At 41.0% G+C, this 13,114-nt stretch overlaps 1 protein-coding gene across 1 annotated transcript in view; it reads left to right on the forward strand.

Annotated features, from left to right (window-relative positions):
• The window catches only part of NINJ1 (ninjurin 1), a 108,309-nt gene extending 96,893 nt beyond the window's left edge, over nucleotides 1-11,416 (forward strand). The window contains exons 3-4 of the mRNA XM_068251729.1: nucleotides 8,300-8,464; nucleotides 10,529-11,416. Coding sequence (XP_068107830.1) covers nucleotides 8,300-8,448 — 149 coding nt within the window. The 3' untranslated portion in view covers nucleotides 8,449-8,464; nucleotides 10,529-11,416. The remainder of the gene's footprint in view (nucleotides 1-8,299; nucleotides 8,465-10,528) is intronic.
• Nucleotides 11,417-13,114: the final 1,698 nt, after the last annotated feature.

A 13,114-nucleotide genomic window follows, 5' to 3' on the forward strand; every position in this document is an offset into this window, starting at 1 on the left:
CTTTGCATATTCTCCTTATCTTTGCTATAAAAGTTACATTTTCCCAAATTAAGGTTTTTATTGGGTTTTATATCAATGTACATTAACATCAAAATGGTAAACAGACATTAGCAAATTAAGTTATAGTTTGAAAAAGAGTACTTATATAGACAATTGTGCTAATTCAACATTCAGCATAGAATGAGATTTACATCTATTGTGTACATTAATGAGAGCAAAATAAATATACAACTGTAGGTTTCTAATTGAAAGAGGTCCTCGTTCTAGCCCCCTTTCAAACACATCCCTACCTCCTGTTTTGCAGGAGCGGATGGCTAGTATGGAGGTTTGTTTTAAGGTCTTGCAGAAATTAGGCCTTGGCCATGTAACTAGGATATATCTGGGTCTTCTCTCTGAACTGTGATACTCTCTGATTCTTGTCTAAAAGTAAGAAGGTGGTGACAGGAAGTGTGGTGATGGGATGATCTTCTAGTTTTAACTTAGTCTTATTTACCATATGAGCACTAGTGAAACTACAGTGGGATACGAAAGTTTGGGCAATCTTTTTAATTGTCATGATTTTCATGTATAAATCATTGGTTGTTACAATAAAAATGTCAGTTAAATACAGTGATGTGAAAAAACTATTTGCCCTCTTCCTGATTTCTTATTCTTTTGCATGTTTAAATGTTTCTGCTCATCAAAAACCGTTACCTATTAGTCAAAAATAACATAATTGAACACAAAATGCAGTTTTAAATGATGGTTTTTATTATTTAGTGAGAAAAAAAACTCCAAATCTACATGGCCCTGTGTGAAAAAAGTGATTGCCCCCCCTTGTTAAAAAATAACTTAACTGTGGTTTATCACACCTGAGTTCAATTTCTGTAGTCACCCCCAGGCCTGATTACTGCCACACCTGTTTCAATCAAGAAATCATTAAAATAGGAGCTATCTGACACAGAGAAGTAGCCCAACAGCACCTCAAAAGCTAGACATCATGCCAAGATCCAAAGAAATTCAGGGACAAATGAGAACAAAAGTAATTGAGATCTATCAGTCTGGTAAAGGTTATAAAGCCATTTCCAAAGCTTTCGGACTCCAGCGAACCACAGTGAGAGCCATTATCCACAAATGGCAAAAACATGGAACAGTGATGAACCTTCCCAGGAGTGGCCCGCCGACCAAAATGACCCCAAGAGCGCAGAGAAAACTCATCCGAGAGGCCACAAAAGACCCCAGGACAACATCTAAAGAACTGCAGGCCTCACTTGCCTCAATTAAGGTCAGTGTTCACAACTCCACCATAAGAAAGAGACTGGGCAAAAACGGCCTGCATGGCAGATATCCAAGGCGCAAACCACTTTTAAGCAAAAAGAACATTAAGGCTCGTCTCAATTTTGCTAAAAAAAACATCTCAATGATTGCCATCATTTAAAACTGCATTTTGTGTTCAATTATGTTATCTTTAACTAATGGTTAACGGTTTTTGATGAGCAGAAACATTTAAGTGTGACAAACATGCAAAAGAATAAGAAATCAGGAAGGGGGCAAATAGTTTTTCACACCACTGTATATAATAGGCCTACCTATACTCATTCTGCTAAAAAGAAGTTTATGAATGTTTTGCCACTGAACTTTTTTATCCATATGATTTAATACAAATATTTCTTAAAATATCAGTGTTCACGACTCCACCATAAGAAAGAGACTGGGCAAAAATGGCCTGCATGGCAGATATCCAAGGCGCAAACCACTTTTAAGCAAAAAGAACATTAAGCCTCGTCTCAATTTTGCTAAAAAAAATCTCAATGATTGCCAAGACTTTTGGGAAAATACCTTGTGGACCGATGAGACAAAAGTTGAACTTTTTGGAAGGTGCGTGTCCCGTAACATCTGGCGTAGAAGTAACACAGCATTTCAGCAAAAGAACATCATACCAACAGTAAAATATGGTGGTGGTAGTGTGATGGTCTGGGGTTGTTTTGCTGCTTCAGGACCTGGAAAGCTTGCTGTGATAGATGGAACCATGAATTCTACTGTCTACTAAAAAATCCTGAAGGAGAATGTCCGGCCATCTGTTCGTCAACTCAAGCTGAAGCAATCTTGGGTGCTGCAGCAGGACAATGACCCAAAACACACCAGCAAATCCACCTCTGAATGACTGAAGAAAAACAAAATGAAGACTTTGGAGTGGCCTAGTCAAAGTCCTGACCTGAATCCTATTGAGATGTTGTGGCATGACCTTAAAACAACAACAACAACAAATAACATTTGTAAAGCGCTTTTCTCCCGTGGGACTCAAAGCGCATAAGCATGGCTCCGACCATCGTGGTACAGAGGAAGAATTTTATAAATCTGGAAATGCCAGGCTAAACAGGTGGCTTTTCAGTCTGGATTTGAATAGCTCCAGGGATGGTGCTGTCTTTACTGGGTGTGGTAGGGAGTTCCAAAGAGTAGGGGCAGCATGACAGAAGGCTCTGTCTCCAGATTTTTTGAGGTGCACTCTGGGAGTGACCAAGTTTATAGAACTTGCTGATCTGAGGTTGTGAGAGGTGTGGTGCAGCTTCAGCAAGTCCTTCATGTATCCAGGGCCCAGATTGTGCAGGGATTTGAATGTCAGCAGTCCAATCTTGAAGAGTATTCTCCATTCTACTGGTAGCCAGTGCAGTGAGCGAAGGATCGGTGTAATGTGACAGTAGCGAGGCTGGTTTGTTAGCAATCTGGCAGCAGCATTCTGCACTAATTGCAGGCGACGTAGGTCTTTTTTGGGGAGGCCAGCATAAAGGGCATTGCAGTAGTCCAGTCGTGATGTGATGAAGGCGTGGACTAGGGTTTGAAGATCCTCTGGGGGAATCAGATGTTTAATCTTTGCAATGTGGTGGTTCTTGCTAGAAAACCCTCTAATAAAGCTGAATTACAACAATTCTGTAAAGATGAGTGGGCCAAAATTCCTCCAGAGCGCTGTAAAAGACTTGTTGCAAGTTCTCGCAAACGCTTGATTGCAGTTATTGCTGCTAAGGGTGGCCCAACCAGTTATTAGGTTCAGGGGGCAATTTCTTTTTCACACAGGGCCATGTAGGTTTTGAGTTTTTTTTCTCACTAAATAATAAAAACCATCATTTAAAACTGCATTTTGTGTTCAATTATGTTATCTTTGACTAATAGTTAACGTTTTTTGATGAGCAGAAACATTTAAGTGTGACAAACATGCAAAAGAATAAGAAATCAGGAAGGGGGCAATTCGTTTTTCACATCACTGTATATCATATAGGAGACACACACTGTGATATTTGAGAAGTGAAATGAAGCTTATTGGATTTACAGAAAGTGTGCAATAATTGTTTAAATAAAATTAGGTAGGTGCATAAATATGTGCAACACAAAAAATAAATGAAATCAATATATAGTAGATCCTCCTTTTGCAGAAATTACAGCCTCTAAACGCTTCCTGTAAGTTCCAATGAGAGTTTGGATTCTGGTTGAAGGTATTTTGTACCATTCCTCTTTACAAAACATCTCTAGGTCATTCAGGTTTGATGGCTTCCGAGCATGGACAGCTCTCTTTAACTCACACCACAATTTTTCAAGTATATTCAGGTTTGGGGACTGAGATAGCCATTCCAGAATGTGGTACTTGTTCCTCTGCATGAATGCCTTAGTGGATTTTGAGTAGTGTTTAGGGTCGTTGTCTTGTTAAAAGATCCAGCCCCAGCACAGCTTCAGCTTTGTCACTGATTCCTGGACATTGGTCTCCAGAATCTGCTGATACTGAGGGGAATCCACGCGTCCCTCAACTTTGACAAGATTCCCAGTCCCTGCACTGGCCACATAGCCCCACAGCATGATGGAACCACCACCATATTTTACTGTAGGTAGCAGGTGTTTTTCTTGAAATGATGTGTTGTTTTTCTTCCATGCATAACGCCCCTTGTTATGCCCAAATAATTCAATTTTAGTTTCATCAGTCCACAGCACCTTATCCCAAAATGAAGCTGGCTTGTCCAAATGTGCTTTAGCATACCTCAAGCTGCTCTGTTTGTGCTGTGGATGGAGAAAAGGCTTCCTCTGCATCACTCTTCCATACAGCATCTCCTTGTGTAAAGTGCGCCGAATGGTTGAATGATGCACAGTGACTCCATCTTCAGCAAGATAATGTTGTAGGTCTTTGGTGCTGGTCTGTGGGTTGACTCTGACTGTTCTCACCATTTGTCACTTCTGTTTATCCAAAATGTTTCTTGGGCTGCCACTTTGAGCCCTAACTTGAACTGAGCCTGTGGCCTCCTATTTCCTCAATATGTTCCTAACTGTGGAAACAGACAGCTGAAATATCGGAGACAGCTTTCTGTATCCTTACCCTAAACCATGATGGTGAACAATCTTTGTCTTCAGGTCATTTGAGAGTTGTTTTGAGACCCCCATGTTGCTATCTTCAGAGAAAATTAAAAGAGGAGGGAAACTTACAATTGACCCCCTTAAATACGCTTTCTCATAATTGGATTCACCTGTGTATGTAGGTTAGGGGTCACTGAGCTTACCAAGCCAATTTGAGTTCCAATAATTAGTTCTAAAGGTTTTGGAATCAATAAAATGACAACAGTGCCCACATTTATGCACCTACCTAATTTTAAACAATTATTGTGCACTTTCTGTAAATCCAATAAACTTATTTTCACTTCTCAAATATTACTGTGTGTGTCTCCTATATGATATATTTAACTGACATTTTTTATCGTAACAACCAACGATTTATACAGGAAAATCATGACGATTAACAAGGTTGCCCAAACTTTGGCATCCCTCTGTATATCAAACAAGTTAGGAGTAGCTAGTAGATCTGTGGTTTGAAAGTTACATTCTAATGCACTAAAAGTATTAAATGCTAACCTCTAGTACTACTAACCACTGGCATGTCTCCAACTCCTTCATGATTTCAAGAGGGACTGGACATGCTACCCTTTATCACCATTACATTTTGCACTTGTAGCTGAACTTTGCTATAAAGATAATTATACTGGTCAGAAAACAGGGTGGTCTGTGTGGGGCATGTGCAGTTATTGTGCAGCTGTAGTTCCAACTAAGGCAATTCTTCAAATATTCCCTGATAATCTCATTTGTCAAAAAATAATTGAAATGAAATTGAAGAAATGTGTCAGCACCTGAGGATATGTGAATGCAAGGGTCACGAGATGTCATAGGTACCCTTGGATCAGTCCACATCTATTGCCAGCTACTCAGCTCTACAGGATGTGCTCAGCAATAAATGAAAATGAGGCAGCAAGTTTGGTAAAGAGTATTGGAGGCTAGCACCATCCTGTGTTGCGTTTCTTTTAATTGTTGTTTGTAGATAAAAGACATTGGATAAATCACAATCCTATGGCGCCCAGGTGGGTGGGTGTGTGGTGAAAAACGGTACTGAACAGATGACAACTGGTTCACGTTCACGGACTCCTTGTAGCCACTGTTAAGGTGGCTATACACTGGTCGATTTGCCATCAGATCGACCAACAGATAGATCCCTCTCTGATCGAATCTGATCAGAGAGGGATCGTATGGCTGCCTTTACTGCAAACAGATTGTGAATCGATTTCAGCATGAAACCGATCACAATCTGTGAAACTGCCGCCGCCAGCTATACATTACCTGATCTGGCCGGCGCGACTCCCCCGGTCTCCGCTGTCTTCTTCTCCGCGCTGGGTTCCGGACTGGCTTCCTGTCCAGGGGAAGTTTAAACAGTAGAGGGCTCTCTACTGTTTAAACTTCCTGCTGGGGCAGGAAGTTCAGTGAAGCTGCAGCCCTGGAGCCCGGAGCTGAGAAGACGACAGTGGGGACTGGGGGAGTCGCGCCGGCCGGAACAGGTAATGTATTGGCGCTGTACTGCGTCGGTCGTCGAGCATTCGACCGCCACTATCAGCAAACTCCCGACCCGCCGGCGATCGAGAAAAATCTTCCACACGGATAAAATCGACGGGAACGATTGATTTTGGACAGAAATCGATCGTTCTGTCAGCGTTTGCGCAATGATTTCACAGCAGATTCGATCACAGTGATCGAATCTGCTGTATATCGGCAGGAAAATCGTTAGGTGTATGGGCCCCTTTACAAAGATAGTTGGGAGATTGGTAATTACGATACTATAAGTTATATTAGCCTCTGCTCAGAACTTTTAAAATACTGCCAATGGCATCAATGATGTTCTACACTACCAGGTCAGAAGGCAACCTGAACTTCTATGTTAATGGTCGCCTGAATAAACATATTTTATTATCATACTAGTGTGCCCTAATATTGTAATACAGAGCAGTGCTAAATATGATGCTTGTAAGAGTACAGAGGTATGGGATAATTGATTGTTTATGTATATATTTATATAGATAATACATACATATATATATATATATATATAATATATATATATATATTTTTTTTTTATTTATTTACACCCAAAACAGCCATCATTTGGAACTCTTTTGAGTCCCCCTTTAAAGGGAATGTCCAAGGTAGACATTAAAAAAAATCTACTTACCCGGGGCTACTTTCAGCCCCTGTCAGTCATCCCGTGCATTCACCACAGCTCCGCTTCCCGCCGGTGGCCCGGGGTCCACTCCGGTGCAAGATGCCGACCTCGGCAACTCGTCATCCACTGAGCCTGCGCGAGAGCTGCTTTCGGTGGCGCTGACGGCATCTATAGTGTACTGCACAAGCGCAGTACAATCCAGATGACGTCAGCACCACCACAAGCGGCTCTCACGCAGCCGCAGTGGATCCTGACTTGCCAAGGGGCGGGAGGAAGCCCCAGGTAAGTAGATTTTTTCTTTAGGTCTTCCTCGGACAATCCCTTTATAGACTGATTTGAAACAGATTTAGCCTAGACACATCAGAGGTCTAGTTGGTGTATAAACACAGCTGCCTGTTTATGCTCTTGTGACAGAGTCATAAGATAACAGTTTACTGCCAGTCTTAAGCTACTGTGGGATGTCACTTTATTACACTGAACACATTTATTTTCTCTAGTAGGAAATGCTGGTTTAGACAAAACCGTAAACAAATTCGGATGATGTAAATTACCAGTGCTAACATCCAATCCTTGTCATGGACTTGTAGATGGTTGTACAGGATCTTCTCAAAAAATTAGCATATTATGTTAAAGTTCATTATTTTCTGTAATGTACTGATAAACATTAGACTTTCATATATTTTAGATTCAAATACACACAACTGAAGTAGTTCAAGCCTTTTATTGTTTTAATATTGATGATTTTGGCATACAGCTCATGTAAACCCACATTTCCTATCTCAAAAAAATAGCATATTTCATCCGACCAATAAAAGAAAAAAAGTCAACCTTCAAATAATTATGTTCAGTTATGCACTCAATACTTGGATCGGAAATCCTTTTGCAGAACTGACTGCTTCAATGCGGCGTGGCATAGAGGCAATCAGCCTGTGGCACTGCTCAGGTGTTATGGAGGCCCAGGATGCTTCGATAGCGGCCTTAAGCTCATCCAGAGTGTTGGGTCTTGCTTCTCTCAACTTTCTCTTCACAATATCTCACAGATTCTCTATGGGGTTCAGGTCAGGAGAGTTGGCAGGCCAATTGAGCACAGTAATACCATGGTCAGTAAACCATTTACCAGTAGTTTTGGCACTGTGAGCAGGTGCCAGGTCGTGCTGAAAAATGAAATCTTCATCTCCATAAAGCTTTTCAGCAGACTTTATATATGTAAACACACAGACACGTACATATCCCTTACCTAAGTGCTATTATGCAGCTTACAAGGATGTACCATGCTCAGAGCAATGTGCAATGTGTGGTGAGATCTTGGGATTCTATCACAAACCAGTATTCATACAAGTGGTGCAGTAATGGTCAGGTTATTTTTGGTTAGAAAGTGCTGCTTACACCTATGTGACTCTGGAAAGTAGATTTGACCAGTAAAAACCACCCAAACTATGCTGGAAAGTCTAAATTTCCAGTCTGCCAGTCTAAATTGTGGCAACAAGGACAGGCCACTGAGGTCAATCATCCCAGAAAGGGCATGCGTACTTTGCTTTAGAGCATATATAAAGTCACACACTGTGCACATTTTCTTTTTGTTCCAGATAAAATTCCACTTTTTCTGCAGAAACTTTGTTGCTTAATGTGCAGTAGCTGATCTGGTTAGGCTTTGCTTTTTTAATCTGAAGTTTCATTTCAGTAATTATAAAGAGAAAGGTGTTACTAGGTGTAATTAGGTCTGCATATTGATTCACTGAGTAGCTTTATAATAACGTGAAGATATTATAATAATGCCTGTTCGCGTTCTTTTTATCTTCCCAGTAAAATTTGATCTCAATGATCCCAACAAACACACCAAGCTGGATAAACTTAACAATGCAGCCACTGCACTTGTGTTTATTATCGTTGTGGTCAATGTGTTCATCACTGCATTTGGGGTGCAAAATGTAGAGGCTCCTTCAAAAGCATAGAGTGCAATGTAAGGAGGTGAGTATAATGTCTGCTTTAGAAGATCATTTTATTTAAAGTTGGCTTGTTGAATTATAATGATACAGATATGAGATGCCAGTTCAGACTGCTTTTTAAAGAACAGAGGTGCTTATAAGTTTAACAAATTACCCATCTTGGTTATGCTATAATGGTCCCCATTATCTGTTCTCAACTATAAAGATGTACACAGGTGACACTTATTGAAAGAGTGTATGTGCCTTAAAGGACATTTGAGGTGAGAGGGATATGGAGGCTGCCATATTTATTTACTTTCAAACACTACCAGTGCCTGGCAGTCCTGCTGATATTTCAGGCATCATTATTGTCTATCACACACCTAAAACAAGCATGCAGCTATACTTGTCAGACTTCAGTTGGGAACATCTGATCTACATGCTTGTCCAGGTTCTATGGCTAAAAGTATGATGCAGTGGATCAGCAGGACAGCCAAGCATAAGGCATCGTTTAAAAGGAATCCTCCATATCCCTCTCACTTCATGTGCCCTTTAAAGAGTAACTGTCAGGCTGAAAAAGCTAATTTAAACCTCTATTCTCCTGTGTTAAACAGTTTAGAAGGAAGCCAAAAAGGCAATACTGAAGTTTAAAATCTCTTTTACTTTTGATGTGTGCTGAATAGCAAGGCTGTTATTCCCAAGCTCGTAAGGAGGACGACAGGCCGCATAACATACTGCAAAGCATTCTGGGGCTGCTTCTCCTTAGTGCACTACCTTGGGTCCTCCCCTTCATTTCCCTATCACGCCCTAAGGCTGTGAGAAGTTACAGGCTCATGTTACAGCAGCCTAAACTCACAGCACTGAAAAATCACAGGGCACAAGTTCTTAGGGCCCTTTTCCACCAGCGCGTTTGTGCTGGCTGAATCGCAAAGACGCAAACCGCTAGCGATTTTACAATCGCTACGGTTTGCTTTTTAACATAGGAATTGCGGTAGGTCATTTCCACTACCGCGATTCGTTTTTTACGGGAACGCGAACGCGCGGCGGAGCGATATTTGCAGCGATTTTGCTATGCGGTGCATAGCATAGCAAAATCGCGGCCGCAAACGTCGGGGAATCGCCGGTAATTGAGATTCAGCAATCGCTAGCGTTCAGCGTGAACGCTAGCGACTGCTAGTGGAAAAGGGCCCTTAGAGTATACTGCATGAGTCTGCTATTGTTCCTAGCCACATGGCTAATTAATATTCACTGCACAGTAGTGTTGTCTGATCATGAACCATTAGGATCTTTTTTGTGAGTGAATTCATCAGGAAGCAGGGAGGACATAAGATCACAATTGACTTCATAGGAGACAGACAAACATGGAACCTGCCATGAGCTGTCAGGGGCATCATTCTCTGCAAATACTATATACAAATTCTGTGAAATCCAAACGTGGACAGAGAAATGCATATGTAATGTAAGTACAGCCAATATTTAGCTACTGATATATGTGTTTTTTTTCTCTGAGACCCTATACCTAACAGCTCCTCTTTAAACCTGCATAGTTATGCAATAAATGCTAGATGCCTGCATAAAATGCTGATCCTTTAAATGTAATGCTTTCATGCCATTCACTTGGAAGAAATATTTATTACATTAATATCAGAGAATCAGTTTTACAGCCAGGATAGTACTACTTTCAAGTGATCAGCAATTATAGCCTTTAAAGTTTTCTCTCTAAAGGGGCCTAAATTCTCCTGATACATTTGTATCCCAACTTATAGCACAACCATCAAAGTATCTTTACCCATGCCCAAGCCCAAGGGGTCTGCTCCTTTTCCAGTCCACCAAATATCTTCAGTATCCATCATTTTCTGTAGAAACTGCTAGTTCTCCCTACATTTGCCTAATGGGCCCTCTTCTCCTGTTGGGGACAACTGTAGCACGGACAGCACAGGGACATGGCCTTCACCGGGGTTCTTTTGAAGTTGTATTGTGAGGTTACAAGATAAGTAGCCACTCCTTTCTGCAAAAGGCTAAAATCTGCAGACATTTTACTGAATCATTAGTATTTGTTTTAACTGCTTTAACTAAATTATTATTTTTTTATTTCTTTTTGTTTAAGGACTAAAGATCAAATTATTTATCTTCCTATGTGCTGCCCCCAGCGATGTCACAATACAAAATTGTATGGGATAACATGGACCACCCAGATCATATACTTGTTTGTGATTCCACTGGCAAAAGGACTGAAAAACCTCTTCTTCCCAGGCAAACTTGGCTCAAGAAGAGAATTGTAAAATAATAATCAAGACATATCTACACAACAGCATCTACTTAAAGTGTGATTCCATGCAAAATTTAAAAAATCAACTGGAGATAAAAAAATAAAAAAAATGAGTCACCTTTGCAAGTCTTGCTCCACATGTCCATGCCACCCATGTCTGATGGATATTAGTGCCACAGAATTTAGCCAGTAAATTAGATACAAATTGCTAAACAAAATGAGTGTTTCTGTATCACCTTATCAACCTCCAGGAGTGTTTGGGTGCAGTAGATTGTTATATACTGTGCAGTAAGTATTGCTGCGTGCAAGTTGTAGAAGCTGCATTGGAGAAAAGACCAGAGTCATCACAGATTATGGAGGAAAGATGCTGGGAAATGGCTCAGAGGGGTGTTTAGTCTGCCCAGGGATTTGTTTTAACGCTCTCTGTGAATACCATAGTTTATACATTCTACAAACACTTCAAGAATGCTGGAATCTCAATGCAACACCAAAAAAATGGAAGACTTTAGATATCACTTTGCAGACTCTGGGATGCGTGATCCCATTTTGCCTTTGGAAACCATATTACCACCTGTGTAGCAGTGAACACTGTGAAGAGTTATGAACAAATGTCTTCCACCACCCATTTGCATTTTTCTTTGGACCTCCTTAAGCATGATCCTCAAAATCCAAGCTAAATATATCCCGTATGTGCCCCAGTCTCTGGTGCTTATGGGCAAACAACAATGGAGTCTTCACAGTTTACAGTCATTCTGTAGCACTTCTCCTGATACTGTACCTATTTAAAAGCAAGGTTATGTATCATCTGTTAAAAAAAAGTGCAACTACTGCCTTTTTTAAAGACATATTTAAACTGATAAAGTTAGGGTAGGGTTATGAAAAGGTCATAGTCATTTCACATGGTGACAAAATGAAAACGTGCAGAAATATATTTGGGCATATTTTACTGAGGAACTGGCATGGTAGAGCAGGACGATCATTAAAATAGACTAAGGGCTATATTCTTATAATGCTAAGTTAGCAGAGCTAAAAAGATCTCCCGGATAATATTGTTTTGCCCTATATGGTTTTGGCATTTACTGGGCACACTGCCAGACTCTGTCTATAGCATCATCTGTCATTCATCATCTAGCAATATTGCTCAGTGTGATTTACTATGTATGCCTTAGCTTTAACTGAGAGTTACATTTTTGGACTCCTGTAGCACCACCTGCTGGTAAAAGCTTTCATTGCATCTTTATTCTGCCAAACATGAAAAGGAAGAGCATACCAATATTTTGATATTCCTTAAAGGGAAGGTTCAAGCAAAAAAAAAAATGAGATTCACTTACCTGGGGCTTCTACCAGCCCCATGTAGCCATCCTGTGCCCTTGTAGTCACTCACTGCTGCTCCAGTCCCCCGCTGGCAGCTTTCTGACCTCGGAGGTCAGGGCCACATTGCATACATTTATACGCATTCCAGCTAGTGCAGGAACAAAAATTTACGCGTTTCACCACTAACGCATAAAAATGTATGTGTTAATGTTCCTGCACTAGCGGGAATGTGTAAAAATGTACGCAATTTGGCCCTGACCTCCGAGGTCAGAAAGCTGCCAGCGGGGGACTGGAGCAGCAGTGAGTGACTACGAGGGCACAGGATGGCTGCATGGTGCTGGTAGAAGCCCCAGGTAAGTGAATCTCATTTTTTTTTTTGCTTGGACCTTCCCTTTAAGTGGACCTGTATGAGAAGTTTTAATGTAATGGGACTTTCCAATAAAAGTACACACGAACTAGATGAAAAACTTGACTTTTACTTACCCATTCTTTCAGCCCCTCTAAGGGCCATTGCACACCAAAAACCTCTAGCAGATCCGCAAAATGCTAGAGGTTTCTGAAGCAGATTTTCAGAGCGATTCTAGGCATGTTTAGAGAGGTTTTATAAACATGCCTAGCGTTTTTTGGAGTGTTTTTGTGTAGCAGATTACAAATATTGTTACAGTAAAGCTGTTACTGAACCGCTTCTGTAACAAAAACGCCTGGAAAACTGCTCTGATCTAGCGTTTTTCAGAGCTGTTTTCAACTTTCCTATACTTTAACATTGAGGCAGAAACGCCTCAGAAATCTGAAAAATGCTGCAGCCCTTGAGTTTGCGTTTGTGGAAAAAATGAACCGCTCTGGTGTGCACCATCCCATTCACTTTCATTAGCCAAGCGGTTTTCCCCCTGCAAGGATTCTAAAAAACGCTCCAGAACCGCTCTGGTGTGCACCAGCCCTTAGTCTTTAGGCCTTTCAGTGACTTCTGGGTTCCCTCCATTGTGTCGCTGTTGCCCCACATAAAAATTTTGTTTCTGAGTCATAGCTACTGCACATGTATGGCTCCTGCCTCCCGCCTCCTTGAATGCACTCCCTTAGCTAAGAGCATTCTGGGCATGTGCGATTTGTAAA

The sequence above is a fragment of the Hyperolius riggenbachi genome, chromosome 9 (assembly GCF_040937935.1).
Source record: "Hyperolius riggenbachi isolate aHypRig1 chromosome 9, aHypRig1.pri, whole genome shotgun sequence".
NCBI lineage: Eukaryota > Metazoa > Chordata > Amphibia > Anura > Hyperoliidae > Hyperolius > Hyperolius riggenbachi.